At 41.4% G+C, this 16,136-nt stretch overlaps 1 protein-coding gene across 1 annotated transcript in view; it reads right to left on the reverse strand.

Moving 5' to 3' along the window:
* rftn1b (raftlin, lipid raft linker 1b) overlaps nt 1-16,136 on the reverse strand; it is a 113,012-nt gene that overhangs the window by 92,265 nt on the left and 4,611 nt on the right. The window contains exon 2 of the mRNA XM_032518106.1: nt 4,916-5,099. Coding sequence (XP_032373997.1) covers nt 4,916-5,063 — 148 coding nt within the window. The 5' untranslated portion in view covers nt 5,064-5,099. The remainder of the gene's footprint in view (nt 1-4,915; nt 5,100-16,136) is intronic.

Below are 16,136 nucleotides of genomic sequence, written 5' to 3' on the forward strand. Positions count from 1 at the left end.
CTGATTCGCGCAATTGACTTACTCACGAGAACACTCATGAGTCATCGACAACTCACGAGTCATCGTGGACTTGTGAGTTGTCGAGTGAAATCCCATGGTCTTCGAGCTTCTGGTTCTGAGTCCGCGGGTCAGGAAGATCCAACATCCTGTCTCGGACTGTCTCTCTGCTCAGTCTCTTGACTTGACTTGTAGAGTTGTTGTTGCTTACGAAATTGTAAGTTATAAAGCTTTTATCAGCTAAGATTGCTAGGACTAGTAGTAGCTAATGTGGCAAGAGGTTTGTGTGTGGCGCTGTTATCATTTTACATTGGATTGTAGAAGGAATCAACTTATCCGAGTTAATGATACTAGAGACTCGCGACTTGTGAGTCAATTAAAAGACTTGGGTGAAAGATCCGAATGACTCACGACTCAAAGAGGTTTATTACATAGTCTCTCACAGGGAACAGGTGGTGGTTGGCTTTGAGTCTGATCTTAAAGTTTATCCAGTTAGTGCATTCTCATTAACGGGTTTACATTACAAAATTACAGCGATCTCCGGCCAATGACTGTTAAGTAGGTAGCTAAGAAGGTACAATATGGAGTTTTTGACCACCAGTAGTGCTATGGTGCAAAATCTAAATTATTAGGTCCCCTTTTCTTTATATCTTGTGCACATGAATGAGAAAGTAACACCACACACATTCCTGCCATTGGTTTCACACTACCCCACTGTTTGATAGGAGAAAAGTACCGATGTGTAGGCAAAAAGCAGGGATAAAGGAGACTGCTTCTGTGTTTATCAAACAAAGATGTAACAAATGCAGGTTTTTGTGATTTTTAAGCTTTGCCAGAGTTGTATAAGGGAAAACACATACAATGTATTTTGGTGAGGAACAGTTAAGGTGAGTTTTCTGTTTAGAAGAAAACTCCACAGGGTAACTTTAAAGGAACAAGACGAGGAACGAGTTTATTTTAATGTACCACAATTCACTTTTCTTGGGAAAAGTATTTGACTGTAAGTATCTTTAGTATCTGTACTATGCCAGTTTCTGCTTTGAGCCAACTGTCAAGATAAAAGGATCCTTGATTTTTGTTGCAGCTCACACTGCAAGTATCTGAATGTATGTGCATGGCATACAGCTGTACCAGAGACTATTTTCATATTCATAATCTTTGACTGTGTCTTAAATATTTTACAGGTTTCGTATAGAAAAAAGGCCAGACACATGAATCATTACCTATACTTACATACCTTATACAAGGTAATTACTGCCATGAGTAACACGCCAACCCTTCAACCTGAAAATCTGCTGATGCAGTGAAATGATTCAGCCACTGGGGCTGCACTCCCAGACTCTGATTTCTCAGGCTTTATTTGCTCTTATGGGAAACACACACACACACACACACCTACACGCACACACACACACACATCCACACCACACACACACACACACACAACACACAACACACACACACACACACACACACACACACACACACACACATTTTAAGAGATGAGCAACAAAGAAACATAGAAAGAGGCGTACTGACAGTGACAGACAGAGTAGGAGGAAACTGATTACAGTAAGTACCAACCCCTACCATTACAGGGAAAACTTGAGGATAATAATGTGGCCTTGAGCCAAAGACACACAGAGTTCAACAAAAAGGAAGCACCCATCAAACTCCGGCCTCCTCTGCAAGCCACGCCCTTATGTCAGATCCTATTTAAGGAGGGCGGCCTAGTCCCCAGACGCCGACGTTCCCCGGCTCCTTCATCCATCCAGTCTAGTCAGCATGACAAACTAATGGAGACTAATCAACTGTCAGGGTGAACACGCCACACACTATATCTCCTGGCTTCCTGCATACCACCCCCCCCCCCCTCCTCCAACCTCAGCGCCATCCCACCGCCGCCACCAAACTCCCTTTCCACCAGCATTTCAGCTATAACTGTCATGAGCAGAAATAACAGAGTGATGGCTATATATAGCACCCGGCCTAGAGCGCAAACACAAACACACACAATCGTCCCTGAACGCATTCATATCATTTCCCATATGCTCACCTTAATGGCCTCCATGATGTATTTAACTTTATTCTAATCCTAATTATAAACCCTAATCTTAAATGTATTGCTTTGAGCCTGTGCTGCTTAGCCTGACGTCATCATACTCAGATTCCAGCCAGAACACTGCTCCATTGGGCTGTGATTGTGGGGTGTGTTTTGACCAAAAATGCCTCTGCATTCAATTGGATAGACCCATAACCAATCATAGCAACGGCGTATGTGACATATGTTGAGCGACGCATAGTTGTCAACAGAACTTAACTGCTAGCTACCGCTGATGTTAACTAGCTAACTGCCCCGGCAGTTTGGAAAATTGGACAATTTCACTGGTCCTACCAGCTCTTGCTCGAGCATAGTTGCTCCACCACGGATCAAGTCCAGACCAAACTTCTTGACCTCAAATGTTGTGGGCGGGGCTAGGTTTTGCTGCCATCTAGGCAATGTGCTGCTCAAAAAGTCTTTAGAAGTTGGCAGATGACATTACTCTCTACTTTGCAAATCAATATATTTGGCAGCTTCCTTCTCCTGGCAAAAGGAATGAAATCAGTGTGTTTACAGGCAGTCTAATAATTTAATTACAATCTGTGTAAGCGCAATACTTCTGATTATTGCAACTGTCATTGAAACACCAGTTTATCTTTCTAATTTCTTTCTCTTTGAAATTACATTGGGTATCGGTTTGCTTTTGTCTGGTCTTTTTCTTTGTTTTTGGTTCTGCGTGCAAACTGCAAAAATGTCTAGGGAGTAAACTGGAAGCACAGCAGTGTGTCTGAAAAATGAGTGGTATGCCCAGCAGTGGAGGAAGAAGAACACGGTCTACTTTATGGGGGGATTATATAACCATAACTATCATCAGGAATATTGGATGTGTTTAAGTGCTTTGCAAGTTCATTAGTATTACACACTTATTTCGGATAATCAAGGCAAACAACCTATTTGTATGCATGCTAACATGCTGACTGTGTCTCATCAGATCATAACAAGCTGAACATGTTATATAGTATGTTAAAGCATTCAGCAAACAAATTTGCACCAAATGTTTGGGGAGTAAATACATTACCTTGATCCAGACGGTCCTAAAAATGGCCCTTTTGTTTTGATAATAACATTTTTCAAACCTTTTTGGCCTCTTGGGGGCAGCACAAACAAGCTCTGAACACATGACATATCACCTTTTACGTTTATATGGCTACGGCTGAACACAACACTGTGACAGCATTAAAGTTATGCTCTGGACAGCTAAAAACAATGAGCTGAAACTAGCTGTCAAGCTCTCTAACAAATTGTCATTTGACACATTGTTGTCAAAAAACTGTGATTATTGACACTTTAAATTAAGTCTCTACAACTATGGCCAATGTTTCCAACATCTGTTTGTGTCAATGTTTATTAATTTAACCAAAGATAACCTAGCTTAACTCTACCATATACTAATTTAACTTGATTTACCTTTATCCTTTATCTAATTTCACCAGATCAAACCTCACCTAATCAAATATCTAAATCTAGGTTTACAACACAACAAAACAAACACACATGAATACTCCTCAATACACATGAATGAACACACACACACACACACACACACACACACACACACACACACACACACACACACACACACACACACACACACATCAAAGCCCTTGAGCCGTTACTTTAGTCCTCGGCATCTCGGGAAGCAACAACCATCTCCTATCTCATAAACACCTCAGACTGAGGAAGGGAAGGAGAGGAGGGGGATCTACCGGCCTTCCGTGTGTTTGTGTGTGTGTGTGTGTGTGTGTTTGTGTTTTGCATGTGTGTGCATCAGTAGAGGGATACTGTCTTTTATTGATATTTACATGCACAGCACAATGAGCCTCAAATTCCATTTGACCGTCAGCAACATCCAGTCAACAGTTTCCAGCTGTTTCCAGCTCAACAGGCTGGTCAGAGCGCGGAGCCAGTCAAGCCAGTATCTCCTTAACTGAAACGTTCTGAAACTTGCTGAAACATAGTTTTTTGAGGATCAAACCTGTAACCTTGAACAAAACAGTCTCTCTACCCTGCAGGCCAATTTTTACTTTGTTTGCATCCCCTGCTAGTGGGTTGGATTTGGTGCCATACATAATTGATGGCCGCCAGCAGGATGTTTGGCGTGGATTGGGCTGGAAAATTTGATATCATTAGCACAACGTGAAAGCATGACTGACTAATTGTGAGAAAAGAAATTACAACAGTGGCTGCTATACAGGGAGCAGGCGCTAATTAACACTCTATCATTACAAAACAATCCTGATGAAAATTACCGCCAGTCTGCTGTTATTTCAAGTACATGAGTGATAGATTTCTTCTGCATCTGAATCCTTAATGTTTTTATATTGGGGATGCGCAGGTATAATGCAATTTTCACAGGGGGAGTAGACATATTAATCACACTGAAGTAACATTATTCAGTGAAATACTGAACACAGCAAAGAATTGTAGTTGAAGTAAAGCTCAGCCCCTTGCAAAACTTGAAGTATATTACCTTCTTATCACGGTGAGGTATGATATTTTGATGCCGCAAAATGCCAAAGGCCCTAAGGTAGTCATATAATTTCAGCCATGCATATGGAATAGGCAATAATTTAGATCTTTACAACCCAGCAGCACAAAATGACCATCACATACAAAAGGGGGCTGTGGGGATTACTATTGCTATGCTGAGATTTCAGGCTTTGGTGGGTTATGTTCTATTTAGTAAAATAACTAGCGTGGTACTAAAATTAAAAGGATTGGGGGTTGTGCGAAAAACAGTAAAGTAGCCACATTCTGAGATACAACCGATTTATTCAAACCCAGTTTTAAGCAGATTGATAGAAATTCATGTCTTACCATCTTTGCCAATGAGGAAATCCAGGTAGCGGTAGGTGTAGGCCACACCCACCTTTGTCTCCACCTGTGGCCTCTTCAGGGTGGAGTAAATCTTCCCCGGAGTATTCTCCTCCGACGTTGGCTTCATCTTACGCAGCCCGCAGCCCATGGCTCCACAGTGTGTCTGTTTCTCTGTTTACGGACCCTGCCAACCAGACAAAACAGACCGAGACAGTGTTTCATTCTCACTTGTGTGACTGCGTGTATATCCAGCGAGTAAATTACTAACTGCATACAGATAGGCCTAGAAGTGTGTGTACGGTGTTTAAAATCGGAGGTAACCTTTGGTGAAAGAAGTACTCAGATCCTTTATTTGAGTAAAAGTAGCATTATCACAAAGTACAATTCATTCCTTCAATGTTTTATCTATTGTTGGTACAAAAATACTTAAATAACTATGGAAGTGTTTTTGTATTTGAGCTCTTTAACTTGAAATCATGTACAGGTGAAAATGTCTATTATGAAAATGAATCAGCAAGCTCTTAAACTTCTAACTTGTAAAAACATGTAAGTATTCACATTGAACAACAAATCTGCATTACATTATAATTAAATGGGAATATTGTTAATTTAGGAGTATAATATTCTTACTTTATCTAATAATCTTAACAATCATCCTTTCCTGACAGCAATAATATCACTTTTACAAATGTTTGCATAAGCAGTGGGCCATGGTTCAAAATGAATGGAAGCCAATGGCTGCGGGGGAATGAGAACATGCAATGCAGTTTGTAGTATGTGAACGAAAAATGTAATTAAAGGGTCACATGTAAAAAAATACTCCTCAAGCACAATGCTTATAATTATGTATTTTAATTAATTATTGATTCTGATATATTAAATAATTTAATCGGTTAGAGTGCATTATAGTTTTTCAACATCTTTTATGTAAAATATCAATTGTCAAAGTAGCTAGTAACTGTAGAAGTTAAATAAGTGAAGTACAAGTTTAAAATAATACTAAAGGGAAGAAAAAAGTACAGTACATCATTTGAGTAAATGTACCCCCCCGGGTATGACTGATTGTGCACCAGATTAGCCTCTTTGTGACATACTGTACACACAGACATGTATATACACAGACATATATATGAAAGAAAACATCCATGCACGATTCCTCAGGGATTTCAGAAGGAAAACCAATAAAGAAGAACATGCTGGATAAGCGTCTGTAAATAAATAAATAAACACAAGTAAATGAGCTTGATTTTTCACGGGTTCCGTCTCTCTCGTTCCCAGGGAGACCAAATTAGCAGAGACAACCGTGGAAGAAGAGGAGGCCTTAAAGTGCCGGCACCATGGACGCCGATTCACTCCAAATGGTTTGTGACAGAATCACTGCCTCCCTTCAGCGACTGTGTCTGGGAGCAGGTGACATCCTATTGTGTGCCACTGATTAAACTCAAGGATGAATGGATGGATGGATGGGTGGATATCTAGCAGTGGTACCCAGCCCACCCCCTCCCACCTCGGCTGATGAGGAACCCTCTCTATTATGCTCCTTACTAATTACAGAATGTTGCAGGGCCTTGGCTGGAAACTACGAATCCGAGCCGGCCGTTGCTTCAGAGATAGGACAGGAAGTGCGGAGGGGCAGGGGGGCTGGGATGTAGGATGGAGTGGGAGACAAAATAGGAAACGAGCAGACGGGGGCTCTGTTAATGAGGTGAACTGCAAGAATAGAAAAGGTGAGAATCAATCAATGGAGAGAGAGGAAATGGGGGTGGCCGGGTTAGACATTGTTTGTCGAAAAATGGTTGGGGGGGGGTAGCAGGAAATGCATGGCAATTGGAGTCCGGGGAGAAAAAAAGGGCGTGCAATTAGAGTCAGTTGAAAAGGAAAGGGGTGATCAACACGCATCGAGGGAGTGGGGCGAGAGAAAGTGTGAAAGATGGGACTGGAGATTCATTACGGCAGTAATGAAAGCGTAGCGTTTCCAGTGACACTTACATGAATGTCTTTGTTGGGCTTTATGAATATCAATGTGCATCACAATCATATCTCTACAAGCCTCAGAGCAGCTCCCTGAAATGGACGACGGGCTGATGGACTCGTGATTAATACCAGAACACACCCTGTCCTGTGTGCTGCAAAGCCTTGAAACTTCAGAAGGCCTTCTAAACGGTGTGTACATGTCTGAGATGTACTGAGGAGTTGTGTCTTTGCCTCTCTGCACGTGCCGAGCAAGACTGACGTCTTGCTTCCGTTTTCAAGAACAACAAAGCCAAACACAATCTGCAGAAGCTGGCATAGTCAAAGTCCCTAAAAGCGTTTCAGTCCCCACTTAAATTGTCACTCAGAACTGCATTGCACTGTGATACATTTCACCACGCAGCTTCACAAATGGCTGTCTTTAAAGAAAAAAAGAGCTTGGCTTTTTCCAGTGTTGCCTACAGTTAGTTGTAAATAGCGTTTTATCATTTCTCCCCCTACCCTAGAGAGAGTAGGAGCAACAAGAGGGAAAGCGAGGCTCTGTCATGTAGTTTACATGAGCTGGAGAAGAGGTAGTCAGAACAATAGGATGGAGGGCTTTGAGGGAGGCGTGTGGAAGAAAAATTCGATGAGAAAAAAATGAAGGGGCTTGTATTTGCATAGCTCCTTGAGACCAGGGAGGAGGAGATGTGAGGCGAAGGCGAGCAGGAGTATTTTTAGAGCTGAACTGACAGAGGAAATGTGCAGTGTTTATGATTCTTTGAGTCACTGTTTCTTGCCTCAAACCTTTCTTCTGAGGTGGGAGCTTTGGGCAGTTGCGGCCCCCACAACACCCAGCCTCCGCTCCTCTACATCCTGTTTTTATTTCATATTTTGGAGATTGACAGGCAGGGGGTCAGGGATGCTTGACAGGGTAGACCGACTCTGGGTAGCAACACAAAAAAAAACGAAAAGGAAAAGGGCCATTGATTTCCCTTTTTCTGAATTAGCAACGATCCTCTTGCCATTTTTTTTCTATCTTTTGTCTCTTGCTAATGGCATTTTGAAGTTTTATTTGATAAGAGGTTTTTATTCGATAGGTTGTCTATTCGTGAGCCCAGATTGACTTTCAGAGCTTTGTTGTAGCTGAGATGCACTTAGCTTTGGCCCTTGCAACCAAAACATCCCACAGCACTTTATATGGGTGCTGAATGTGAAAGGTAACATCAGTGAGGTGATTGTCTTGCACTGCAATGTTTTGTATCTGTCAGTCAACAGCATTTGTGAGTCTAAGGATTCCTTTGGCTTCTGGGCTCACATTGATCACTGGGGTCATTGCATGTTGCTACTCCATGGAATTAGCACATTATTGAAGCTGAAATAATTGATTTCTGACCACTTTGGGGCAGAATAACTCTACTGCATGCGGAAAATCACAAACCCTTGATGTATTATAGCAAATGCAAGTTTAATATTCACTCTACTTTTAGCTCTGTTTGGGTCACCATCAACTCCTAAGGGAAATAGTAGGCTCTTTAGATACTAAATGCTTCACAACGATCACTAGCTAGCCACTAACATAGTTTCTTTTGTGCCGGGCAAGTAGCGTACGGTGGGTTGATCCGATTTTTGTGTGTGCTAAAAACAGGTACCCAGTGACTGTCTTGAGAAAAATACCTAACTGCTGCAGCTAGTCCCTAATATTGTCTGTCTCCCGGTTGGTGCTCAGCCAGCAGCATACAGTTGGAGTTTTCTGTGGTGAGAGCAGAATTTTTAATTACCTTGCATGGCAGTTGGATAACTGCGATATCACGAGATCACGCATGTAATGATTTTGTGTCCAAACACCTAGCTGCTCAGACCAGCCTCCCATGTGAAGTTACTGGCAGCTTCAGGCAGGGTTTAAGTCTGTGTGAAGCCATGGAGATCTGAACAACGACAGTGGCTCCAAAAGAAGTTAGCGCAGATGCTGCTATAGCGTCAGTTATATCAGAACTAGAGAACATTTCTTCATTGAAGGAAGAGCAAAGAACGCCACTGAAGGCTTTTCTTGATGGAAAATATATTTTCAGTCTACCTTCAGTTATAGTTTGACAGACAGATTAATATTATTATTATACAGTTTATGCTCCCGTCTCATGCCCTCCCGGCTAGTGCCATCCCCAAGCTTTCAAAAGCTTGCCTCTGGTCCGCTACATCTTCGTACTTTGATGTTTCGGATGTTTTTGAACTAAACAGTACGACAATCATGAATAATGAGTAATGAATACAATAATGTTTCAGCAGATGTCTTACTTACAACACAATGGACTTAGCAGTTTTGTGTTTATTTGTGTGAACGGGATTTATTCAGTTTGATGAATCCCACGGTTTCTACAAAGCTATAGCTCAAATTGGCTGACTTACAGGGAGGGACTTTATTATTATTTTAAGAGCAAATTGCTCCACAATATAAATACAGATTAATTATCACTTATTTTATTGGTAACCATTGTTGTATAATCACACTATTACACTTAAGGAGGCCTACACTTCAGTGATGCGTCTTCCGGACCTCCAAATTAAACCCTCTTATGTAATGTGTAATATCAACGATAAACGCTGATGCAGTCATAAATGTTTTATTACCACAAGTTTACATGATTGAGTATCGCCTGGGACCTGAGCCGAGACACACCCACCAAATGAGAGAAAACATATCTCAAACATAGACTTAATGTTTCTCTCAAAGCAGTTGCGCACCGTTTCACAACGGTGCACATCCTCCTGAGATTGAACGTGTCCCGGCTCTCTCACAGAATCACAGTGTCATGTTTTAAGATTAGTGGTCCATCATACAAACTGGTTTAAATAATAAATGCAGAGCTATTGGGGGTCCTGACCCGGACATATTAAATATATATAACCACTACAGAGGAGTGAAGTACTGAGGATCTCTCTCTCTCTCTCTCTCTCTCTCTCTCTCTCTCTCTCTCTCTCTCTCTCTCAATGGGGTCATAAATCAAGCTGTTCCACTTAGCACTCCCTCTAGAGGCCTGGAGAACTTCTGTTGCGTAATCTGGATGCAGTTTTTTTTTGTTGCATTTGTTTTGGGGGTCGTCTGCTTTTCTTTTTGCATTGTTTCTATATTAGCAGCGTGTTTATGCATTTGGTTCTGTTGTGTGTATTTGCAGCGCGTTTGCTGAATGCTACGCATGTGCTGTCAAGTTGCTTTCTTAATTTCCTTGTGTTTTGTCTATTTGCATATGTTTTCTTAAGTTGCAGGGCGTTCTTCACATACTCATTTGATCCACTGTTCATTAAAATATTCCACAATTAAAAGTGTTGGCGCTTTAAATTATTGTCATGTGGATTTGAGACTTTATTGTCATGCCTTTTACACCAGTGTAGAAGATGATCATACAAAACCCCACCTGCTGTCTACACTTACAGACATCCCAGCATCAGCAACAAGAAGCAACTGCACCGAATGATTTTAATGGTGTCTGACTGAGATCTCCCCCATATTACAAGACCATGTTACAAGGCTTTGATAGCACTATTGCTGTGATCAAACCCAGCAGCATGGGAAGATTCAGAGTGGATTAATGGAGGAGGACATTAATTAGGACACTGTGTTCTTGTGTTCATCTCCATGTAGTCTCCCTTTTAAGCCAGCTCTCTTCCTCTCTCTTCCTCTCTCTCACGCTTTAGCTCCCTAGCCCTCTTTGCCTTTTTCCTACTTTTGATCTTCTTAATCTGACAAGTAGAGTGGAGCGCTAGCCAGGCTGCGTTTGGTGGTAGTGGATGCTGGTTTAGTATCGTTCGTAGTTTATTGTGAGGAGTAGAGTTGAGGGCTCTCCAAAGCACAGTGGTTAGAGAAACCATCATGTAAATGAAAGGACAAGACTGGCCGCACAGGAAAAACCACAGCAGTGGTTGTTGGTTGTCATTTTTTGAAATGGCACTCAAGAGGCTTATAAAAGAGGCTGAGGTAACATGAAATACTGCAGCAAAACAGAGAAGGAGTCGGGAGTATCATGGGTCTATTCACCTTATACTTTTTGGCAACAAGAAGGTGCTCCGACTGCATTATTTTGTCTCATAACTTCTTTAAAATGGGAATGTGTTGCATTGTGTGTTTTGGCATCTGTTGCTTGTGATCACATAGCAAACACATAGTACAGCTCAAAGGACTGACCGAGCTAGAAGAAAATGAGAGACTTTCTTCTCCAGCAGTCTGAAAAACATCGGCCGCTGTTTACAAAGAGGCGCTAATAAGATCACTTGTCCCACACAGCTCTCAGATCAGCTGGTCACGTATTAATAGTCATGGCAACTGCTTGGAATGTGTTGGTATTTGTATTTCAGTCTGTGTTTGTAACAATATGATATCATAACAAAAGTTGCCAGAGTGGCAGTTCAAATTGTGTGCTAATACAATATTTCTTCATCCAAAACCCACAGTCACAGTGGAGAATCCTCTGGTCAGTACACTATTACACACAGTCCATATTTGGATCAAATGTTGGTTTCTCATATTCTCATTTCTAATATTCATGAAACTCTTTCCCTAGTCCCGCATTGCCAGACCTATCTCCACAGCACTGTGGAGTCATATCTGGCTCTTTCACACATTAATTCTAGAATAGGAGAAAAAAAAACGCTCTGGGTTGTTTACATTTCTTTAAACCAACCACAATCGCCTTGGACACAGTGACGGTAGGTCTGCAAAAAATTTTTTTGGGTAGGAACATGTTTTGGTGGAACATTTGCATCCCGATGAAAGAAAATGCCACATGCAATATTAAATACAGTTAACTGTTCAACAATACAGTAATGTGAGCTTTTTAAATTAGCTGGATACATGGTTAAACGTCATTGTGTATTGCCCTGTGAAATGTTGCCTGTCTGCAGCAATCCTGCCACAGTCTGTCCCAATAGGTCCCAATTAGATAGAAAATGCCATAACGGCAAAATAATCTTTATAAATGTTCACAATCATACCTCCTGGGCGCCTCCCTAGGGAGGTGTTCCAGGCACGTCCAGCTGGGAGGAGGCCTCGGGGAAGACCCAGGACTAGGTGGATGGATTGTATCTCCAACCTGGCCTGGGAACGCCTCGGGATCCCCCAGTCGGAGCTGGTTGATGTGGCTCGGGAAAGGGAAGTTTGGGGTCCCTTGCTTGAGCTGCTGCCCCCGCGACCCGATGCCGGGTGAGCGGATGAAGATGGATGGATGGACAATCATACCTGCCTTGTTTCACAATCCAAATTATTTTTCAAAACCTGAATTTTTCCATGTAACATACTTGCTCAAAGTTTGTTGTTGTTGTTTCGAAAAGAACAGAGGGACATCCGGATTCTCTGGTAAATGATCATTGATCCAGATTAATCTTTCCCTAACCATGATGTTTTGAGATGCTTTCACATCCGTAGTTTATAAACAAACTCTTATTGTGAATTCATATCAACTGACAGGTAACTGATTGGACAATTTGGTTGGCTGCCATCTTGCTCCATTAGCACTGTATGGACCCATGTGGGGACGTCAAATTCTGTACACTGATAGCTAGTCATTTTGCACTTTACTGAACCTTTTCTTCTCTGACGAGCTCACAGAAATGATTGATCATCAGTCATATTAGTCAAGATTGTAACTGGACCTCATATATCATAATGTGTATAAATAGTGACAAACAGATGTTTCTTTGCTAGGTTTCAGTCACTTTTTATTGGGGAACTGCTAACTTACAATTTCAAATAGGAAACATGCACAACCAACTTGCGCTGGTACCTTTTCGTGTATCGGGGAAAATCCCTGCACTGATGTGCTGATTTGCGTAGGAGTTACCGTGGTTACCAAATAACTTTGCCTAAATATAGGCTATACATCACTTGCAGCCTACAGATTAGAAGATGGCTTTATTAGTAGTTCACCATCAGCTGATTTAACAGTAGTTTAGCATTTCAATTAACGCTGAGTTCACATTTCTACCGTCGAAAAATCCTGTAGTTGGTCTGTTTAGCTTTCAACCAATAAACTGTGGTTTGATTGATTGAACTAAACCAAATAGATGATACCTCAACTATTGAGCTGGTAAAAAAGAGAATTGTCATATTAGTTATTTTTCACATTTTTGAGGAAAGGTCGAAGAACACACAGCCAATGTGTCCAATAGTCTTTTGTTTGGTCAAAATATCCTTCACTAACTTTCTGAGCTTTAGCCGCACTCTCTGCTGCTTTGGATGACAGCGTCAGCTAAAAATGTTAACACTCTATTTTGGAAATCCCCCACTATTCCTTTTCTTCCTTCCGTCCGTCTGTCCTTACCACCTTGAATCTTTATAAATGTGACAGAGAGGATGGAAAAAGGGGGACTCGAGAGAGAGAGAGAAAAACAATGGACACTGAGACAGGATGTTAATGCAGTAACCTTTGCTGTAACACAGTCCTTTTAAGTGAGGAAACTGCACTGTGTAGCTACACATACTGTACATGCCATGTACGTACAGGATCTTTTTAGTCAAACTGGTTTAGTGAAATAATCCACCAATGGTGTGAATATAGTGCTGTTTGCCTGATTTAATGACGCTCAAAGCGATGTCATGCGTTTTTAGGCTTTTTTTGTCACATTTACCTAACATCTCTTCACTATCCACCAGCTGCCTGTCCCCTGAACACACTGTAAAAATAAAACGCGGTCTCTGTAGACAGCCCAGGCTCCACAAACGGCAACAAAAACCAGTTGCGCCAACCTGCACCACGAACCATACCAAACAGTCTTCCAGTCAATAACGGACAAGACGGACTTGGTTGAGTCATGAACGCACATTACGGAAGTCTGGGCTGTCTACATGTATCCGTATCCGTCAGTACAAGTGAATGTTTACATGCTTAGAATATACGGGCTGTCTACAGAGACTGCTTTTCTTTTTTTTCTTTTTTTTTATACAGTGTGTTTAGGGGACAGGCAGTTAACGGATAGTGAGAAAATGTTTGCTGTATGTGACAAAAAATGGTGTAACCTAAAAAACGTGCGTCATCGCTTTAAATGTGGCTTGGTCCTGTGTGTAATGACTCACAAAGTTGTTAACCTACTCTACACCTGCTTATACTTGTGAGCATCAGACAGAAATAGATAAGCTAGCTAGCAGTATTAACTACGCATTTAGCAAAATTTTGGCACATTTTAGCATAAATAGGACTTTTTGGACAATACCAAGCCTACAAATGGACAGATCCGAAGAAGTGGAGTGGCTTGAAAGCTTCTATTGACATCTTTACACCTATTTTTAATATGCAACTGTTGCTATTGTAACCCATCAACTGCTGTCAATCTGTGTTGAATGAGCCCATCACCCACAACAGACAGAACTACAAACTTTCTGGAGCCACCATTTAACATGCAGGGGGCCAAAACTTGACGATGAAAACACGATTTGAGTGGCGTATTCCTTTAAGTCACTTTGCGAATTGCAACCCTGGGCAGGATTTCAGGTAAAAAAACTTTTACTGCCTGGTGATCATAGATCATAGTGGCCTGAGAAACACAGTAGTTTTTTTTTTACTTATAAAGCAGAAAAAGCAATCACTAAAGAGTTATGCTAGTGTAATATCCAGAATTCTATAAATTTTCTCATCTTCTGAGTATTAAATTAAGAAGTTTTGTTACATTACTGGTTCAAAATTTCAAATTGACTGTAAAAAGTTCATCACACAAAGCTTTAAGTATTAAATGCATTATAATGTGAGAAGTCCTTAAACAACAAAAGCTTAAAATTAGCTTTTGGAGATGTTTGGAGATCATCTAAACCATTACGCACTACCAACAAGGAGACCATGGGTGCCAAAGGTGGAATTGCTTTCTCAACTCACTGAATTTGTTGAATTTGGTTTGAATGCCCAAGGCCGATACACAACGAAAAAGCATGCAGGACGGGAAAAAAATGGGGGGGGGTGTTGAGGAGTGAGGTGTAGAGAGCAGGCGAGAAAACAATAGTGTCTGTCTGAGATTCTCCGCCGCTTCAAGGCTCCGGGTGGCTCCGCGGTGAGCCGTGGCCTCGGCCAACCTCGTTGCCGTACGGTCTCAAGGCCCAGTTACAGTCCACACACACACACACACACACACACACACACACACACACACACACACACACAGGCATAGAGAAAGCTATTGCCATGGGAACCAACCCCTCTATGACTATGCCCTTCTTAGGAGAATAATAGGTACCAATCTTTTTCAATCTCTTTCTCTTTCATTGTCAGTTTCTCTCTCTTTTTCTCCTTTTCTGGTCGCTATAAGCTCACAGTCTTCTTCTCCAGCAGGACTGTCTTCCTCTTTCCCACTCCTCCATGTACAGGAGCCAACACTCATGTAGTGTTAATTTTGTCACCTATTTTTAATTTAGTCTTAGTCTTACTCTTGGGCCAAATGTCCTTGTTAGTTTTAGTCATATTTAGTCATTCACATATGTTTTTTGTTTTAGTCGACTAAAAGTCTTGTCATTTTAGTCTAGTTTCAGTCAAATGATAACTCAAGTATCTTTTTTTAAATAAAATAATTCTGAGATTATTTCTGATAACCATTTCAGACCAATTCTGTTTCACACATCTCAAATATTGGTTAAAATGTCATAATTAACTGGCAAAATGCACTTGTTGAATGATTTTTGTTGAATGCAAGTTTGTTAAACGCGTCTGGATTCATATCGAGCCTCTTCCTTTATGCAAATACAGTCGTACACAGACACATGTTAGATACGCGCCAGGGCTCCTGGGTAAATCCAGACAGCTAGCTAGACTATCCACTATCCACCAAAACAAGTTCCTCCTTGAGGCCATTTTGCAGAGGCACCGAGGCTCCGTCCGGCGCTTAGTGTTGTGATTGGTTTAAAGAAATGCTCTTAAACCAGAACACGTTTTTCTCTAATCCCGGAATGCTATGTGGACTGGCCAGACCCTCTTCCGCAGTGCTATGGAGGAAGGTCTGGTAATGCGAGACTCTGTTATGGATAATCTATCCACGCTGGGATTTGTACAGTTCTCGCAAGTGTAGAAGCAAAACATTATCTCAACCCAACCTGCACAAACACAATGTTGGATAAGAGAGGAATACTTGGTAAAAAAATAGAAAATTCTTTGCATGCCCTCTTTGCAATTCTTCTCTAAAACACTGAGGGTTTTAAAGAAACTTTCCGTGAATGACTCATTGCTTTCTTTGAACTTGCTCCAGGCAGGTCATTTTTTATTAAAGCCAGCTGAAACCAAGTTCTTAGGTTTTCAGACACCCT

Source organism: Etheostoma spectabile, chromosome 6 (genome assembly GCF_008692095.1).
Source record: "Etheostoma spectabile isolate EspeVRDwgs_2016 chromosome 6, UIUC_Espe_1.0, whole genome shotgun sequence".
NCBI lineage: Eukaryota > Metazoa > Chordata > Actinopteri > Perciformes > Percidae > Etheostoma > Etheostoma spectabile.